This window comes from Podarcis erhardii (genome assembly GCF_964252035.2).
Source record: "Podarcis erhardii genome assembly, chromosome: 3".
NCBI classification, from domain to species: domain Eukaryota; kingdom Metazoa; phylum Chordata; class Lepidosauria; order Squamata; family Lacertidae; genus Podarcis; species Podarcis erhardii.
Genome location: NC_138507.1, coordinates 17,087,207 through 17,108,013, shown reverse-complemented (window position 1 = coordinate 17,108,013; position 20,807 = coordinate 17,087,207). Strand labels below are relative to the sequence as shown.

The 20,807-nt window shown below is 42.9% G+C and overlaps 1 protein-coding gene across 1 annotated transcript in view; it reads right to left on the bottom strand.

Annotated features, from left to right (window-relative positions):
- Nucleotides 1-20,807, bottom strand: part of PCSK2 (proprotein convertase subtilisin/kexin type 2) — a 124,951-nt gene that overhangs the window by 75,648 nt on the left and 28,496 nt on the right. The window contains exon 2 of the mRNA XM_081857078.1: nucleotides 17,193-17,297. Within this exon, the coding sequence (XP_081713204.1) occupies nucleotides 17,193-17,297 (105 nt within the window). The remainder of the gene's footprint in view (nucleotides 1-17,192; nucleotides 17,298-20,807) is intronic.

Genomic DNA, 20,807 nt, shown 5'->3' with positions numbered 1-20,807 from the left:
TATTATAATAATTAAAAAAAAACTTTTCGAGTTTATACATTTCACTACTTTTATACATTTCACTAATTTTCCAACCATTCTGACATTTCAAAACTTTACTTCCTTCCCCCTCTTTCTGCGGTTCCTTAAATTTGTTTTTAATATCTTTTGCATATCCAAATTATCTTAATTTGCTCATTTATTCATCAACTTTAAATATATACTCTTATGAAACTGCAAGTGATTACAATAATCCTTCCAATGTTTTTATCTTTTTATAACTTATATGTAAATATTCAATAAACCATTTCCATTCTTTTATTAAAAAAAAATTGTTATCTTGATTTCTTATTCTTCCAGTATGTTTTGCCATTTCTACATATTCCATAAGTTATATTATGGAATATGCCTCATCTTCCCAAAAGAAACACAAACCCTGGTTAAGTGCCAAGACCTCTGGTATCTCTTGTTAACTGCTTGGCAGAGATTGCAGTGGTCCATTTCTTCCTTCCTTCCTTCCTTCCTTTCTTCTTTTCTTCCTCCCTCCCTCCCTCCCTCCCTTTCTACATATCTACAGTACATATCTATCTGTTGTTTGCATCTGTCTCAAGAGACAAAGGAGTGTGCCTCTGGGGGTGAAGCCAAACCACTGTGTTAGCAGCACCGAAGTGACCTCCCTGGGACACAAGCCTGGGCAGCATCTGTGGAGGTGCAGGGTTGCCCAGATGACAGGACCCCCCTTCAGCCTCACTGATGTGGTCCCCAGGAAAGCAGAGCAATATGTCTGGCACCAGCTTGACTGCAGGAGCTGCCAAAATGAGGCATTCAAGGCGCTATCCAATCATTTAAGGGACTCCACTATGGATTTGTATAGGGTTTACTCCTGAGTTTTTCATTATATACATATGTGGCTATGTGCTAAGACTAGGGCTTGCTGATCAGAAGGTCGGTGGTTCAAATCCCTGCGACGGGGTGAGCTGCCGTTGCTCGGTCCCAGCTCCTGCCAACCTAGCAGTTCGAAAGCACGTCAAAGTCAAGTAGGTACTGCTCTGGCAGGAAGGTAAACGGCGTTTCTGTGCGCTGCTCTGGTTCGCCAGAAGCGGCTTAGTCATGCTGGCCACATGACCCCGGAAGCTGTACACCGGCTCCCTCAGCCAATAAAGCGAGATGAGCGCCGCAACCCCAGAGTCGGTCACAACTGGACCTAATGGTCAGGGGTCCCTTTACCTTTACCTTTTTACTCCTGAGTTTTTCATTACACACACACACACACACACACACACACACATATATATATATATATATATATATTTGCTTTCGTAGATTTTCACGGGTACAGGAATGCAGGTTTTGGTGTCCTCGGGTGTCTTCCCGTGTAAAAGTTGGGGTGTCTAGGCGACGTTTCGACGAGGTCTCACTCGTCATCTTCATATATATATATGGCTACAAATATATATATGGCTACATATATATATATGGCTACAAAGAAAAAACAATATTGACCAGTAGTGGTTGTGTTTTATTTTGTTTTAACTGCTTCAAATGCTTCAAAGAAACCCAAACTTTAGTTAAGGAAATACTTGCAGATTCTCCCTCAGAGCAAATCACACATTCTGTTACAACTGAGAATCAGCAGACTCCCATAGGGAACATTGCTTTGCTCCAATAGCTTTTAATAGTGTGGGGGGGGGTGTGGCTATGTGTACAAATTAAAGCCCCAACGGGACACAAAAATGGAGATACTGACAGCTATGCTCATTCATGGTTCTTAACCCACAAACTCTCTTTTCCCAAAAGTGAGCCCAGCTAGCAGAGAAATCCCCGGCTTTGAACTTGCATGACAAGGCAGCAGGTGGAAAAACAATTCAGAAGCACTGGCTGCACCTCTACTGCCCACTTTTGATCAGATTAGGGAAGATCCCCATCATTCTCATTGTTCACTGCAATTTGGCCCATAGAAAACCCCCCCCTTGGATTATTTCATCCTTCCAAAATAATAGTAATAATAATAATTTATTATTTATACCCTACCCATCTGGCTGGGTTTCCCCAGCCACTCTGGGCAGCTTCCAACAAAATATAAAAATACAATAGTCTGTTAAACATTAAAAGCGTCCCTAAACATATACAGTGGACACTTGGGTTGCGAACGTGATCCATGCGGGAGGCACGTTCACAACGCGCAGCATTCGCAACCCACAGCACCGCATCTGCGCACGCACGGGTCACGATTCAGTGCTTCTGTGCATGAGCAAAGCACAATGTAGCGTTTCTGCATATGCGCGAGGGCCAAAACTAAATTAGCTTTAGTTCCAGAACACTTACACACACACACACACACACACACACACACACACACACATGACAAGAGCTGAGCTGAAGTTGCATTGTGCTTTGTTTATTCGAAGATTAGGGGAGGGGTGCTGGGTGAAGCAGAAGTAGAATATCATTTGTATGTGGAGGTGGGAGGCATTCTATATAATTTCAGAGGTCAGGCACTAACCTGGGCAAAGAACAAGAACCGTTTGCGAAGCACTTCCCAGTGTTAAAAAGATAGGAAGAACAGAGTCAAATGTATGTTGGAAATGTAAGGAAAAAGAAGGCACCTTTTATCACATGTGATGGAAATGTAAGGTAGTAAAAGAATTTTGGGAAATGATTTATACAGTGGTACCTCGGGTTACATACGCTTCAGGTTACATACACTTCCGGTTACAGACTCCGCTAACCCAGAAATAGTGCTTCAGGTTAAGAACTTTGCTTCAGGATGAGAACAGAAATCGGGCTCCAGCGGTGCAGCAGCAGCAGGAGGTCCCGTTAGCTAAAGTGGTGCTTCAGATTAAGAACAGTTTCAGGTTAAGAACATACCTCCAGAACGAATTAAGTACTTAACCTGAGGTACCACTATAATGAGTTGAAAACAATGTCTAAAATAACTTTTTTCTAAAACCACCAAAGCTTTTCTTTTAGGAATTCTAGGTGCCGAAATCCCAAGGGAGCAGGGAAGACAATCTATGTATGTGACCACAGCTTCGCTGACATTATTGGCCCAGAGATGGAAAGAAGATAAAGTCCCTACCAGAGGAGAATGGCAGATTAAGTTGATGGACTATGCCAAATTGGCAAAAATGACCAAAAGGATCAGAAATCAGGAAGACCAGAATTTTAATAAGGAATGGGGAATTTTCTTTAATTTTTCTTATAAAACACTGTAGACAATTAAAACTGTTAGTAGGACTGGAATAACACTTGTAGGCTAATGGTAAATTTTGGACATAATGGAGATGTAAAAGATTTGGATTATCATAAAAGATGCAGGAGGAAATGATTAACAAAAGGACCCACAAAGGGGAGGAGGGAAGTCCAGGAGATTCTTTGGAATCTTGTTTTTCTGTTGTATATTGGATATGTGATTGATCTGAAAACCAAACAAACAAATTAAAAGAAGAAGAAGATAGGAAACTGCCTTCTCCCAAGTCAGGCAACCATTGGGTCCTTCTATGCCAGTATTGTCTACACTGGCTGGCAGGGTTTTAGGAAGGCCTCCCTGGATATGTCGGGGGTCGAATATGGGACCTTCTTTTTTTCCTTCTTTTTTTTGGGGGGGGGGAGGAAAACCCTTTTTTTTAAAAAAAATGAGTTGCATTTTTTTGACACCAGTGTCTTGTAACAATTTCTCTAACATGGCAAGAAAAAGACTACCATCTTTGTCTTTTTCTTGCTTTCTTGTTTTTATGCAAGTAGACAATTTTAGAAGTGGAAAGAAAATAATTTAAAATATCATTCTGAAGTAAAGGAATGTTATCAAATTGTGATGAATCAGCTTCCTGCACAACAGAAATTATGATTTCTTACAGTTACTTTTTGGTGTTTAAAAAATAACCTGCTTCAATTTCCTCTGTAAGAAATGTCTGGTGTATATCGGTCCCTTTTCTTTAAAAAAAAAATCAAAGTAAAATGAATGAGTGATAACTGGGGCAGGAACCGGGAATGAAAATATGCAGAAAGTAAAATACATATTTTTAAGGCATTCATTTCATAATAGTAATATTTATATTTTTATGTTTAGGTAGTGTTTTTTAAATAATATTTCTTTTCATACTTACGTCCCTCTCTGGACTATGGGACCTTCTGCCTGCAAGCCAGATGCTCAGCCGTGGAGCTTCAGCCTTTCCCCATAACTGCTACACAGAACATTTTCTTAGCAATCCTATCCACAGTATATCCTCCCTTCCCATAATATAGGTGTGGGTAGACTTCAAAGAATCATGGCTTGCCTAAGGCTCCCTAATGAATCATGGCAGAAGTTATGGCTTTAAGCTAGAGGGCTTGCTGGCTCATAGCTCTGCTCTGTCGCTTACCCTCTTCAGATACTTCATCTCCTAGGCAGAGAGTCCCTGTTTCATCTCCTGTAAATTTTTAATCAAAGCGTGTGGAAATCTATGAAAACAGTCCCCAATGCCACAGTTATTAACACTTGTCTTGGTACATCTGCCTGCAATGAGGGTTTTTCCTTTTAAAATAATTCCTGCAAAAACACAGCAGAATCATCATTGTGAGTTTCATCTGTCAAAGCATTAGGTATGTTACATCCAGACCAGAGCCCTTATTTTCTGGTAGGGCAAATCACCGGGTCACTATGTTCACTCATGTTGGTTGTAGAAGAACAAGGGAGGAAATAAAGAGTTATCCCTCTGCTCAAAAGCGACTCTTCAGCAGAACACTGCAGTGTTATATAACACCCCAGCCAAATACTCATCAGCTGCCTTATTTTGTGACAAAACATGTAGCATCCAGATATAATTATACCTGGGGATACTCAATCCCCAAGCGATTTCAGGTTTGATATCGTCTGCACATCCCTTTCTTGTCGTTGCAGAAAAGTAGTGTGATTAAAATGCACAGAGACTGAGTATTTAGGTCAAGTCCGCAACATTTCAAATTCAGATTGTGGCTGCAGTTTGAGGGGTTTTGTTTCTCTCTCTTGTTCTCCCATCAGCTTCATGACAATGCTAATCAGAAATAAGTCACACGCTGACTAATGCGCTCCCCGTTCCATGCAAAAGGAAGGTAAACGTTAAATATTGAGATTCGGAGCAGCACAAACAAAAACACTTTGCATGCTGATTGTATGGTGTGAAGTTAAGACTGTGCTGTCAAGCTTTCACACACTAGTCAGTGCACCTGACAACAAAATAATCTCTATGATGCTTACTAGCAATAATTAGGGACAAGGGTGGCGCTGTGGGTTAAACCACAGGGCCTTGGACTTGCCAATCAGAAGGTTGGCGGTTCGAATCCCTGCAGCGGGGTGAGCTCTTGTTGCACGGTCCCTGCTCCTGCCAACCTAGCAGTTCGAAAGCACGTCAAAAGTACAAGTAGATAAATAGGTACCACTCTGGTGGGAAGGTAAACAGTGTTTATGTGCACTGCTCTGGTTCTCCAGAAGCGGCTTAGTCATGCTGGCCACATGACCTGGAAGCCTCGGCCAATAAAACGAGATGAGCGCCACAACCCCAGAGTCGGCCACGACTGGACCTAATGGTCAGGGGTCCCTAGCAATAATTACTCGATCTAGGGCTTAATTGTGGTTTAGTTTGAATTCCTGACTATTTTAGGGCCTGAGACTGAAATGAAATCAGGGCATATGTACAGCAACTGTAACCATATACTAAATGTATTCTTTCCCCTTAACCATGCCGGCTCCAGATATGATCAAATGTGAAATACTTATCACCACATATTGTCAAAAGCTGCTTGAGGCCTGCAGGGGCAGCACAGAGTCTGTTGAGCCAAACTTAGCTCTTCTATACCAGTGAAAGCTTTGAAGCAATCCCAGATCACTACTAGCGATGGTGTCAGAGCTCACCCTCCCAGACCTTGAACCTGATGTTTCTTCAGTCAAGGAGCTGGTGAAGCAAGACCCTCCAGCAGATCTCCCTCCTGCCAATTATCCTGAGAAGCCACCAGACTTGGGTGGAATATATACACATATAAAATATGTTCTGAAAATGTTGTGTGTGTGTTTTTTTTTTTTTTAAAAAAAGCGTATTTAAAAATTCATTGAATTTTCCATAAGGCTCACCATCGCCATCTAGTGTCACATCGTAAGGTAAAGGGACCCTTGACCATTAGGTCCAGTCGTGACCAACTCTGGGGTTGCGGCGCTCATCTCGCTTTATTGGCCAAGGGAGCCGGCGTACAACTTCCGGGTCATGTGGCCAGCATGACTAAGCTGCTTCTGGCTAACCAGAGCAGCACACGGAAACGCCGTTTACCTTCCCCCCAGAGTGGTACCCATTTATCTACTTGCACTGGCGTGCTTTCAAACTGGTAGGTTGGCAGGAGCAGGGACCGAGCAACGGGAGCTTACCCCGTTGGGGGGATTCGAACCGCCGACCTTCTGATCAGCAAGTCCTAGGCTCTGTGGTTTAACCCACAGCGCCACCCGCGTCCCTTAGTGTCACATCATACATTGCACTTAAAACGTACAATGTTTGATTTGCAGCTGTATAGCTGAATCCTAGACAAACCTAGACAGCATCTTAAAAAGCAGAGAAAGATTGAGGGCACAAGGAGAATGGGACAACAGATGACGAGATGGTTGGATAGTGTTCTCGAATCTACCAGCATGAGTTTGACCAAACTGCGGGAGGCAGTGGAAGACAGGAGTGCCTGGCGTGCTCTGGTCCAAGGGTTCACGAAGAGTCGGACATGGCTAAATGACTAAACAACAACAAGCTGAGTCCTTGGCCTCTCCTGGTCTGGGACTGGGTGGCGGGGTCCCCACACAAACTGTCTGGGTTCTTGGCCAGCTTTCAGACACCCCTCGCCTCCTTCAGGGCCGCAGGAGCAGAGGAGATGATGAACCAGGCAGGAACTTTAGAACAACTGCCAAAATGCCCAGCTAGCTGCTTGTGGGACTATTCAGGAAAAAAGAGAAGCACCTGGTAACAGCTGCTCAGATAGGGTCTAATTGAGAGCCAGGAAGGGGTGGAGCCTCCAGCTGAAGCAACAGCTCTTATGCAAGCTCTAGGGCAGGGGTCAGCAAATGTTTTCAGCAAGGGGCCAGTCCACTGTCCCTCAGACCTTGTGGGGGGCCGGACTATATTTCAAAAAAAAAGAAAAAAGAATGGATTCCTATGCCCCACAAATAACCCAGGGGTGCATTTTAAATAAAAGCACACATTCTACTCTTGTAAAAGCACCAGGAAAACTCCACAAATAACCCAGAGATGCATTTTAAATAAAAGGACACATTATACTCATGTAAAAACATGCTGATTTCCGGGCCATCTGCAGGACAGATTTAGAAGGCAATTGGGTCGGATCCGGCCCCCGGGCCTTAGTTTGCCCACCCATGCTATAGAGCAACGTTTCTCAAGCTGTGGGTCCCCAGATGTTGTTGGACTACAACTCCCATCATTCCTAGCCAGCATGACCAGTGGTCAGTGATGATGCGAGTTGTAGTCCAACAATATCTGGGGACCCACAGCTTGAGAACTGCTGCTCTAGAGGATGGACCTTGCCAGAACCTCACATTTCCTTCCCAAAGCCCATGCCTCTCTTACCCAGCTTGGGGGGGCACTTCACGGGCTGGGGGGGGTCAAATTTTGGCTTTGCACAGGGCACTATATTACCAAGGTGTGCCCCCGGAGCTCATGTCCCTTTCCTTTCTGACAAGTACATTTCATAACAGACCCAATGCATTGCAACTGTAGAGGAATCTCCACTTTCTACACGTCAAGAACCCGACTTTCCAAAAACATCACAGGCAGGCCACCATCTCCATAAGCTCTGTGGGAAAAATAAATGCTAATTGCAGAGGGAAATTGGGTGATAAGGGCTCGAACCACAGTTCTTTAAGACTACAAATGGAACATGTTGCTAACAGAAAAGGTACCTAAGATAAAAGGGGGAAATAAGCAAAACACCACAGAAATGGAGGCTCAGATACACTGCACTCCAGTGGCAGCAAAGTGACACACCTTTCCCACTGAACACATTGTGCACTGTCGACATAACAAATATGACAACGAAACAAGTTTTGATTTGATCAGTGGGCTAGCAGTAAACATTATACCACAGAACAAGGCTTGGCTTTCTGATCTATAGGCAAGCAAGACTGTTCTGCACATAGCTTGGCTCCCACACCCTTATTCAATATTGATTTCAATTACTTTACAGCTTAATACTCTCTTTTTAGGATTGCCCCAGTGTACAGTTTGTGCCGCTATTCAGCACTAGGTAGAAATGAGCTCCAAGTCACGCTTGCCTGTGATCACTGTGAGTTGAGCCATCCTAGCGAGATCTGTCTTTGGTTATAGTTCAGACCTGATTCCCAAAATGTACCATTTAAAATACAAAAATGAAACAAGACTGTGACATGGGGCGGGGCGGGAGGGATAAATAAAACTAATGCTCCAGGGAAGCAGCAATTGTTTGCTAAGTATGACTGTATTTTCATCAGAAGCCACCAATATGGATGTACAAACCTGTGCATTTTAGGATAAAATGGGTAGAAATCTTTCATGGTAAAATTCATGCATAAATGCATATTTTAGCATTAAATATAGCGTGAATTTTCATCTGTGTTTTTTGGGGGGGAGATGCGGGTGGCGCTGTGGTCTAAACCACTAAGCCTCTTGGGCTTGCCAATCAGAAGGTTGGCGATTCAAATCCCCATGACTGAGTGAGCTCCTGTTGCTCTGTCCCAGCTCCTGCCAACCTAGCAGTCTGAAAGCACACCAGTACAAGCAGATAAATAGGTACCACTGCTACAGGAAGGTAAACAGTGTTTCCATGCGCTCTGGTTTCCGTTACGGTCTCCCATTGCACCAGAAGCGGTTTAATAATGCTGGCTACGTGACACAGAAAGCTGTCTGTGGACAAACGCAAGCTCTCTCAGGCTGAAAGCAAGATGAGCACCGCAACCCCATAGTCGCCTTTGACTGGACTTAAATGTCTAAGGGTCCTTTACCTTTTACCTTTGCAGATTGATGCACATAAGTTGTCAGTAGATTGATCAGTCCATGCCGGAACTAGACATATACCTCCCAAAATGCATATAGATTCATGTGAACTGAAAAGCAGAAAAGTCAACGTTGCAGATTGCATGTACTGAGCCAATGCATATTAGGCATAGTAAAGGTAAAGGGGACCCTGACCATTAGGTCCAGTCGTGGCCGACTCTGGAGTTGCGGCACTCATCTCGCTTTACTGGCCGAGAGAGCCGGCGTACAGCTTCCGGGTCATGTGGCCAGCATGACTAAGCTGCTTCTGGCAAACCAGAGCAGCGCATGAAAACGCCGTTTACCTTCCCGCCGGAGCGGTACCTATTTATCTACTTGCACTTTGACGTGCTTTCGAACTGGTAGGTTGGCAGGAGCAGGGACCGAGCAATGGGAGCTCAGCCCGTCGCGGGGATTCGAACCGCCAACCTTCTGATTGGCAAGTCCTAGGTTTAGCCCACAGCGCCACCCGCATCCAATACTGGGCATAGCTGTCAACTTTCCCCCTTTTTTAAGGGAAATTCCCTTATTCTGAATAGGATTCCTCACAAGAAAATGGAAAAGTTGACAGCTATGGTATTGGGATGTTTTGCATGGATCATCTCCTGAACTGGTGAATTTCCAATGTGGAAGTCGACAGACACAATCCCAACACATGCGCACAAATGCAGGCTTTCATCTGCACACACATGCGGAATGTTGGCATAAGGCTCTTTCTTTGCCTATGGCTAGGAGGAATGGGAAAGCTGTTTATGAAAAAATTGACTTCAGCTTACTAAAAAGAGAATGACCTTCTGTGAGGCACAAAGAAGGACCATAGTTTAGTGGCAGAGCGTCTCCTTTGCGTGCAGAAGATCTCTGGTTCAGTCCTCAGCATCTCCAGATAGGTTCTGAAGCCCTGAAAAACCACTGCCAGCCATTGTGCCGATAATGAATGGTCTGAACTTGGCACAAGGCAGACTCCTAGGTTCCGAAGGTCTTTCAAATTGATATTCACTTCTCAGCTATTTCCGGGGAAATTGTGTTTTCCATCCACACACACCACAACATCATAAAAAAGCAATTTTAAACACATTTGCACATTGTTAACTTTTGTGTACGCACTGTAATCATGTAACAATACAAAACAGAGTGTACCTCAGCAGGAGACTGTATCCGAGCTGTCCTAGCTCAAAGAGTGTGTATTAAAAAACAGGGTTTTTTCCATTTTACACTTAAGGACGAGTGGAGGGTTATTTGGGCAAAAGCATTTCTATGCAATCAAATTGTAGCTCCTTTCCTATTGGAGGGAGTTTATGCTGAGTCACTTTAAACATCTCAAAGCACTGAAAAATAAGAAAATGACAAGAAGGCAATCTTTAGCTTAATAATCCAAACTTCCTTGGCTATTTGTATATCCTGGTTATTCCCCTATGGATGTTTCATACACATGCAAGATCAGCCTGCTAACTATTGTTTCGACAACTATTTGAATTATGTTCCAATTCATTTAGCAGAAGACAGATTCTGAATTCACACACACACACAAATGTCACTCTTACTGGTCCTCCTAACATGCTACTCACAAGGAAAACCGAAGGATGGAATTCAGTGTAGTCCTAAATGGAGTAAGTGCCTAAGAATAAGATCTATTTGCATAACAGAACTTTCCCTCCTCTGTTGTGGGGTTTCCCTCAACCATCCTGAGAAGATTTAGGGAGTGTGGAATGGGGGAAGATGCCCCATTGTGCAAGCAGACCTTGTGCCATGCATGAAACAACTTTAAGTGGATGATTGCTATATTTTTAACACAGAGACCGCCAGGGGCTTAGGCTGGAATAGCTCAGTTGGTAGAACACGGGACTCTTAATCTTAAGGTCCTAAGTTCAAGCCCCATGTGGGGCAAAAGATTGTGGCCCCTTCCAAATCTGCAATTGTTCAAATTATGCAATTCGAAGGAGAGAACTAATCTGTGAGGACGTATGCAGACGAAGCTGCAGGCGTCAGAATTTATGCAATAAAAATCAACTCGGGATCTTGAATGACCTAACATAACTGCATAAATTTTGCTTTAGAATTCTACTAATGTAAGCATCATGTTCTTCACAGGGATATGCTTCATGAACGTCCATTGCCCTGGACTCCTTCAGGATGCAGAGCAGGATATCAATTCAGTAAATAAGCAAATAAATATAGAATAATTTTGGAGCACAATAGGCAGAAGCAAAATGAAATCTACTGTGTGTTTAGCTGTTGACCTCTAGTTAAACTGTGACAATCTGTTAGCTCCAACAGATTGCTAGCACCCAAAAGATTGCTAAATTTGACTATCTTTTGCCTTGACTCAGGGATAGCACAATCCTATACAGGGCCACTACAAAATGAGTTCTACTGAATTCAGTGAAACTTTTCCCCAGGTAAGGATGCATACATGATTGATGCCCTAACCCACACCAGTTTTAAAACCCAGTTTTAAAAACAGCTTGAGGGCTCTGTGGAAGCAGCTAATGAGAGGGAAACTCTCCTTAGGGAAGAGAATCCACTCCAAATCCTCCTTCTGCTGGGGTGCGAGTGGTTATGGCAGGGGTGTCCCATCACCAGCCCTCCACCAGCTGCCAGCAGCTGCCTGCTGAACAGGTGAGCCAAAGTGCCACAGGTGGAATCTTTAATGGCAGCAGAAAGCTCAGAAACATGGGACTTTGAGGATGAGCTGGACCCATGGCCATCACATGCCAGCATCACTGCGCAAGATCTAGACAAATACAGGGATCTGCCTGTTCTGTGCTAGCAGTAGTGTACAGCAAGTAGCAATGGGTGAACCTGTCAATTTTGCTTTATTTCAGTTACTCGTCCTTTGAGTCTTAAATTTGGTTCTCCGCATTCCCACCTTAGTTGGAAATTTGTTTTTGTCTTGTTTTGTTTAAAAAAAAGTTCCTGTGAATATTCACCAGCATTTTACTGCAAATTTCCCCTAATATAAACACCTGTATGCAACTTTGGCCTAATACACACATTTTGACAACTTCCCCTACTATTCATCTTTGTTTGTAATTTTCATGAGTGTATGCATTTTTTTTAATGCACAGCTTCAGCAGCAGACTTTGGTAAACCTTTGTCATATGGTGCCCTGTGCAAGGCCAAATTTGGCACCCCCAAATGGATCTTCTCAAGTGTGGGTCTTCTAAATTTTGCACTCACACTGCCCTAAACCCAGTGCTGCACCTCGCCCCAGTTTCTGTGGTTTTGGACACACAACCTGGCTGGAGAACTGCATTGCAAAATTCGTTCGAAGTCCTAATTTCAAAGGATTGACTTTGTTTCAGTTTTTGCATTGTTTCCGAATGTGAGAGCCTGGTAGGTTCACCTCCCAATGCAATCTGCCTCTCCTGGTATGTCCCACAGAGGAACTTATGGTCTTCAAACAGAAACATCTTGGAGGTCCCAGGCCACAGAGAGGTTAGGCTGGCCTCAACCAGAGCCAGGGCTTTTTCAGCTGTGGCTCCGATCTGGTGGAACGCTCTGTCACAAGAGACTAGGGCCCTGCGGGACTTGACATCTTTCCGCAGGGCCTGAAAGACAGAGCTGTTCCATCAGGCCTTTGGCCAGGGCACAGCCTGACTCCCTCCTTTGGCAATCGTCACAGAACTCTAGCCCAGTGGTTGCCATTAATCTGATTTGAATTAATTTTAGAATGAAATGATTTTAGAATGTTTTATCATTTTACTGTTGTTAGCCTCTCTGAGCCCGGCTTTGGCTGGGGAGGGCGGGGTATAAATAAAATTTATTATTATTATTATTTCTACCCCAGCCCTAGAGACATTAGATGCACTCTGGGCCCACAGGTCCATCAAGTTCCATTGGGCAAGGGGAGGTCTTTGGAACTGTATCTTTTTAGTTATGTTACATTTTCAGGCAGAGCAGCCGGGTCTTTGTGGGTTTCCTGGAAAAGAAATTTGGAGAAAAGGCGCAGGAGGAGGCACACCAGTAATGGACAAGCCCAGGAAGAAAATGAACAATTGATCTTGTAGCATACAGGATCAAATGGCCTGGAGCAGGAGAAAACCACTCTTGTTGAGAATCCTCTACGGAAGCTGGTGGTTCTTTGTGTATTTTGTTGTATTTTCATTTTCTCTAACTCCTCACAGGAATAGAAACGCCAGGTGATATTTAACTCTTCGCCTCCAATAATGGCTTTTGGTTATTGTAAAAGGAATAGAATTATCTTCTCCTGTCTAGTCCAATATTAAAGCTGTATAAATCAGTGCTATGCAGGCTATGCATTGTGCCTCGCTGCTGAAGAAGTGCAGTAGTGTAACTTTCTAGCCTTCATTTATTCCCTGTTTCAGCTTCGGCACTGATTATTCGTTTCTTTTTCTTTTTCTTCCCATGGAAGTACCATGTGTAAATTATTAATCCAGTTCCATCATGGCCCTACGGACCTTTTCTCTGTACGCATCATTTATTTTATGCTTTCTTCTTCTCCACGTAATTGTGTTGGAAGAAATGCAAGAGAAAAATTTCTAAGTCTCAAACTCACAGAGATCTGACAAAGTCACCATTCCAGCTATTATATCCCTGACCTCCTCAGAGATATTTCAGTCTGTTTCTGAAGAGGGGTAGAAAAAACAACCTGGTACAATTTTATATTTACTTTTCAATCTTGAAATTGCATATGTTCTTGGGAAAGGATGCAGGCTTCATTAAAACATACCCTGTTGCTATCAAGCATACCTGCATTTAAGCCAATTTATCTGTGGCTTTCCTTTTTCTGGAATTAATGAATTTAATTGACTGCCAGGGGCTTAGGCTGGTAGAGCTGTTGGTTAGAGGAGATTAAAAATCTCCTGGTTGTGGATTCAAGCTCCCTGTTGGGCAAAAGATTCTGCCATTGCAGGGGGCTGATTAGATTATCCTTGTGGTCCCTTCGAACTCTACAATTTTATGATTGTTCAAATTATACAATTCAAAGGAGCTAACTAATCTGTGCGAATATATGCAGACCAATCTGCAGACATCATAACCTATCTAATAAAGATCAGCTCTAGATCTTGAATGACCTAACATAAATAACCATATGTGAGAATATTTTTGTTTTTCTAGTGGCTCCCCTTTTTCTGGAATTAATTAAATTAATTGTTCTCCAATCAAATTTTTAAACAGATGACCAAGTGATAATGAAATAGTAAATTGTTACGAAAGAAAAACGGGTATGTGAAAATAGAATCAGTGACTCCTGTTTGGGAGATTCTTTAAGGGACAAATGCTATGCTGAGCTACCCTTCACCATTCACTCTCAATTCTTTTACACATGTTCATTCCCAGGGAGAGAGAGAAGTGAGTCTTCAGATCTACAGTGGTACCTCGCGTTAAGAACTTAATTCATTCTGGAGGTCTGTTCTTAACCTGAAACTGTTCTTAACCCGAGGTACCACTTTAGCTAATGGAGCCTCCCGCTGCCACCGCAAGATTTCTGTTCTCATCCTGAAGCAAAGTTCTTAACCTGAGTTACTATTTCTGGGTTAGTGGAGTCTGTAACCTGAAGCATCTGTAACCTGAAGCGTCTGTAACCCGAGGTATCACTGTACTCTATGGAAGCTATTTTAGTATAAACCCAGTTCTCTTGACAATAGTGACCGCTCCCCACATAAAACGGGGGGCGGCCTTTGCGTGGACGCACGCAGCCCCTGGATCTGGAGCGGCTCCGTCAACACAGGCTTGGCTTTGCCTTCCCTCAGGTGGGATACCTGGAGGTCCCCGCCTACCTCAGTCAGTTGTCCAATCCCGCCTGGGGGAAGTGTTGCCAAGGAGACCAGGCCAGGTAGGAGAGGGACTACCTGCCCACACAATCTTACCTGGGAATCCTCACTTGGCTCCAGAGTTTCTCCCACCCTAACCACCCTCAGTTAAGTCTTATTTACAGGTTAACTTTTCTTCACAGGTATGCGGACACTACTACATCAAGGTCGCTGTTAAAGGGCCAGAAAGGAATTCCCCTGCATTGGCAGATTTTGCCTTTCCCATAGCAAAATGTCACAACTTTGGCGGTATCAGGCCTTGGGCGGAATCCTTTAGTTTATCTTCCTCTTTGCAGCAGCAATACCAGGGGTAAACCCGTTAAAGAGGTTTCTGAAGGGAGGCTTTGACCGTACACCAAGAGGTTGTCATTGCTCTCCTCTGCGACGGCGTAACGGGGGCAATCATCTCTGCTTGAACATATGTTCTCCAGAGCCGCCCCCCCCACACACACTGGATAACCCTGATGCTCCCTAGGTCCCCGGCTGGGGACTAGGGAGTGATAACGCCCAATGCCTGAGCCAAGGTCTACCCACATCTGAAATATAATAAAGTTGGTGCCAATTTAATCCCATAGCACATTGTCTTGAGTCGTTATTCCACATGACGAGGGGGGCAGCCCGGGATCTGGGGGACTCCGCCTGTCCACGCAATGATCTTCCACACCCATGAGCATTCTGCCACGAATCACATTTTGAATCCATGAGGTGGACTCATGGAACAATTCATACACAGGAAAGTGTTTAATTGGAGTAGGAATTGGCTTACCGATGACCCTCTGAACTATCCTATTAATGATTTCAAACCCATTAATGACCATTCTGTCTATGAGTGACCCATTCTGACAATGGACATACCAGGGAGTATCATCTTGTTATTGCGTAGCATTAGGCAGCTTGAACCTTTGTAGAAATAATTACTTAAGACTGTCAAGATGACCACAATTAAAGAGCAGCTTTCTTAGACCAAGACAATCTGAGCCAATGTGGTGCAGTGGTTGCAGTGTTAGGCTGGAGAGATGCAAGTTCAATGCCCCACTCAGCCATGAAGCTCATTGGATGACGCCTGGCCATCTCTCAACAGAACCATCCTCGCAAGCTTCTCGTGAGGTTAAAATGGAGGAAAAGATAACCGTGAAAGTTGCCTTGAGCTCCTTGGAGGGAAAGGAAGGATATCAATGTCATAAACGAAAGAGGATATTTACATAGATGAAGTTGTTGTGGATCATGGAGCAGATTTCCTGACTTATTATTTTTTAGTTTGTTATTTATACTTTTCAAATTTATACATTTCATTAGTTTTACAATCAATTTGACATTCCAAAATTTGACTTCCTTCCCCCTTTCTGCGGTTTTCTAAATTTATTTTTTAATGTCTTCTGCATATCCAACTTCATTTAATTTGCTCGTTTAATTATCTAATCTAAATATGTACTCTTATAAACTGCAGGTTATTACACTGATCCTGCTAATGTTCTTATCTGTTTACAATTTATCTGTAAATATTCATTAAACCATTTCCATTCTTTTATAAAAAGATCGTTATCTTGATTTCTTATTCTTCTGGTAAGTTTCACCATTTCTGCATATTGCATAAGTTTTTGTATCCATTCTTCCTTTACTGGGACTTCTGCTTCTTTCCACTTTTGGGCAAGGAACATTCTTGCTGCTGCAGTAGCATACATAAATAAATTTCTATACAATTTAGGTAGTTCTGTCCCTATAATTCATGAATTTGACATGTAGGGTGATATTCCACGTGGAAGTGATGCCAGATTTTTCATGTAAAGCTGCCTTATATTGATGGGCCAATTGCCTAACTCTAACCCATCCATTCAAATTGGCAGTGGCTTGTCAAGGCTTTGGACAGTCTTTCACTGCCTTATAGCACATGTCAAACATTTGATTTCGAATTGTAGCTATAAGATGGAAAACTGACCGGTTTTGCTTATCTGACCGGTAGATACACAAAAACCCCAGTTGAACATCGTTTATGTCCTTGCTCTATGAAAATTAAAGAGGATCTTACACATTATTTCCTCTATTGCCCCATTTACTCGGGCTTTAGAGACGCATTGCTGCAAATTATACCCATCTCTATAACCAGTCCTGAAGATAGAGTAAAAATTTTGTTAGTTGATGCAAACCCACGCATTACCCATGTGGTAGTGGTCTTTGTGATGAAGGCCATGAAAGCCAGGGAAAGATTTATGAACGACAATGTAAAGACCCCTTCATCGTCTGTTTAACTCGCTGCTCGTTTTCTCTCCTTTTCTACTTTGTGGGAAGAAGGTTTTGTTGGCATAGTATGTAATGAATTTTAATATTTTTAACTATTGATTTTAGTGTTGATTTTTGTGCACAGGCATGGTCCTCACAATAAACGGATTTGATTTGATATAAGATGGAAAACCATTAAGAGACAACTTACCCTGGGGTCTTTTTCTAAGCGAAGCTGGTGCTGAAGGCTGCGCCGCCTTCGACCCTTGGACATCCCGTTGTGGAAAAAATGGTACCCATCCTCTACAAAGGGTAGCTGGGGAAGATTTTGAACAGTTAAGTATTAGATAACATGCTCGTACTGACCATCATGATAATCTACAATACAATCTCTATAAACAATGGGTTGAATGGGGCTGGGCAACCTTAGACCTGTAGGATCAGTTCTTGAGATGCTCCTCACACTTCCCCAAAGGCCATGACCCTGCTTTGAACCCTCCTTGGGTGTTTTTGCCTGGATGGAACATTGACCTTGAATTCTGATCATTCCTCTTGCCCAGTTGTCTGGGTGGAGGAGAATAAAGGGGAATTTATGATTACAGTGGTACCTTGGTTCTTGAATGTAATCCGTTCTGGGAGTTCATTCGACTCCCAAAACTGTTCAAAAACCAAGGAACAACTTCCGATTGGCTGCAGGAGCTTCCTGCACTCAAGCAGAAGCTGCGTCAGACGTTCGGCTTCTGAAAAACATTTGCAAACCAGAGCATAGCTGTCAACTTTCAGATTTGAAAATAAGGTATCAGCAGCCTCAAAAATAAGGGATCAGCAGCCTCACCTGTCCCAGGGACAGTCTACGGGATATCTAACAATCCGGGATAGCAGTGGGAAGCAGCGGGAAACAGCGCTGGAATAAGGGAATTTCCCACAAAAAAACGGAAGGTTGACAGCTATGAACCAGAACACTTACTTCCGGGTTTGCAGCATTCAGGAGCCAATTTGCTTGGCAACTTAGCTATTCGAGAGCCAAGGTACCACTGTATGTGCAGAAGCTAGCCTAATGCACAAAGGCAAAGCTAAAATTTGTTGTTCTACCACTTTTGTCTCTGGCCCCACCCACAAATGGCATGCGGTTGCACAGCACCAGATTTAGGATGGTATTGGAGCTTTCCACACACAGGGCACTGTGCCAAGGGGGTAGAAAATTGAGATGACCCATAATTGAGAAGATCCATTTGGGGGCACCAATTTTTTGCCTTGCACAGGGTGCTATATTACAAAAGTCTGCCCCTGGGTTGTGTAGGGGCTGCCCCAAAGGGAATAAAGCTTTGTGGTTGAGAAGCATTCTCTACCTCCGTAGCAGAGCATTCAATCCCTCAAAGAGTCCTGCATATTATAACCCAGAGGGGGAAGCAATAAAACTAATATCATTAAGACCAAATTGAGTCTTCGGCCAAGAATATCACACTTGTGCATGTGTAGCTGTGGCAACATAAACAGCAGCCTGCTTCTACATCTCCACAGCAAATTATGGTTATGGATATAGTACCATCCATGTACATTTTGCTTCACAAATGCAGAAGAAAATGTTACGCCCCTGCCTTGAGGAGCTTACAATCTAAAATTAAAAATTAAAGAAAGCTCATAAAAGTCTAAATCAGTTAGAATTTTGCTTTTATACGAATGCCTAGTTCCTGACTATGCTAGAAATATGGCGACATATACTGTATTTTCCCGTGTGTAAGGCTAGGTTTTCTTCCTAAAAAATAATGTCAAAAATTAGGGGGCCACCTACCCCCATTTTCTTAAATCTGAGTCTCCAAAAATAGGGGGCGTCTTATACATGGGGGTGTCTTATAGACGGAAAAATAGAGTAAATCTTGCATGGCATGGGCTGTTTTGATTTTCCACCAAAGGAAATGAAATCCTCCTCTGTTTGTCATAAAAAAAATATTAGTACATGGATCCCACAGGACACCTTGAATGTTACAGATCATTGGGAGCCAGGTCTGCCCAGCACTGAACATAAATCTGAAAACTTTTTCGTTCCGCTCACAAAACACAGCTAGATGCCTGTGAAAACTGGACATTCAGTGTGGCTCTCAACAATTTCCTCAGATGGAAAGAAGTGTTGACAAGGCTTTTACCTTTTCATAATGAGAGACTGGGAAAATGCCTCACCACCCCATTGCAATTTTTAAAGCCCAAGTTGGGACTGATGGAGGTGATAAGGTCATGCATTCTCCCTGCTTCCATGCAAGACTAGCATGCAGGAATGAGAACATTCGTTTGACCGAGGAAAAAGTCCACACAAAAGGTGGCTGTTGCTTAGATGCGCTGTCCAATTTTCGCGCGAAAGATGTGGAATTAAAACTGCTGTTCCGTGTGCCCCCTTCAGAGCTTGGAGTTCCTCTATAGTCACATGGCAAAATATGCCAGCTATATCTATTGTTAGGGGAATTACAGGAAATTATTATAGAGGATCCAGGAAATCCACTCAGAGTAGTTGGATTACCATCTCTCCCACCCACTCGCTGCCCACAATTAAATATGATGCAATGACAGTCTGTGTTTGTGGAAAGGAATGACAAAAAATAAATAGTTTGAGATAATAATAATAATATTTTTTAAAATACTTTTATTATTTGTACCCTCCCCATCTGGCTGGGTTCCCCAGCCACTCTGGGCAACTTACAACACGTAAAAAATGGCAAAACATTAGACATAAAAAATTTCCCGATACAGGGTTGCCTTCAGCTGGGAAGAGGCACAGACAGAGTTGAGTTTTGAGTTATGTGAACTCAAAAAAAAAGGCATCTAGGAATGCAGAATCTCTCAATCTCTCTGTCTCTCCGAGGTGAGGAAGCAATTAAGCTGTGTGCTTCCACCTATGCTCAGTGTCCATATTTGTAAACAAAGTCAGATGTCATAAGCATCCAGTCAAATGTCATAAGAAATGCAATAAATCTTTACTATCTTCTTCTTAGTGAACAGGGCCAGCCCAATATATTTTACAGCCTGAAGCATTGGGCAAGATGCCATTCTCCCCATTGTATGTACAGAAATTAGCCAGCCTGGCAGCTGAAACTTACTTCAACGCTGATAACCTGACAGCTGGGTACTGCCTTTGGATTTTTATGATTATGTAATAATAATAATAATAATAATAATAATAATAATAATAATAATAATTTATTTATACCCCGCCCATCTGGCTGTGTTTCCTCAGCCACTCTGGGCAGCTCCCAACAGATTTAAAAGCACAATTTACAACTTGGGAGGGCGTTCCACAGGGCAGGCACCACTACCAAGAATCCAGGGGATTCCCCAACTGTGGTCTGAAGACTACCAGCCATCCATGTGCTTCATATAAGTGGTCCACAGTGTGTCTACACTAAATATTAATACTGACCGTTAATTATATTTTCATTCCTTCTTTTACTTCTTATATTGTATTTTTGTTTTGTTTTGTTTTAATTTATTTAATCATTTTTTCGATACAAACAACAACCGCAAAAGACATCTACAACAAAAACCATAGTAACAATAATATTTTTGTTTTAATTCTATGGGATTCAAATTGTGATACAATCAGATACAGCGTAAGAAACAAAAGAAGCAATCGAAAACCAAACAGCACATCACAACTGCTGCAACAGGCAGTAAAATCATTAAGCGGTCTGCCAAGACCCTCAGTGACTTTTAAGTGGTCCATGGCAGTGGAGATTGGCACTAAACAATGTAACTGGGGAAATAGTAGCCTATTAGTACCCCCCACCCCCACCCCACAAACAAAGAAACTAGCTATCTGTAAAAAGAGAGGTTCTTT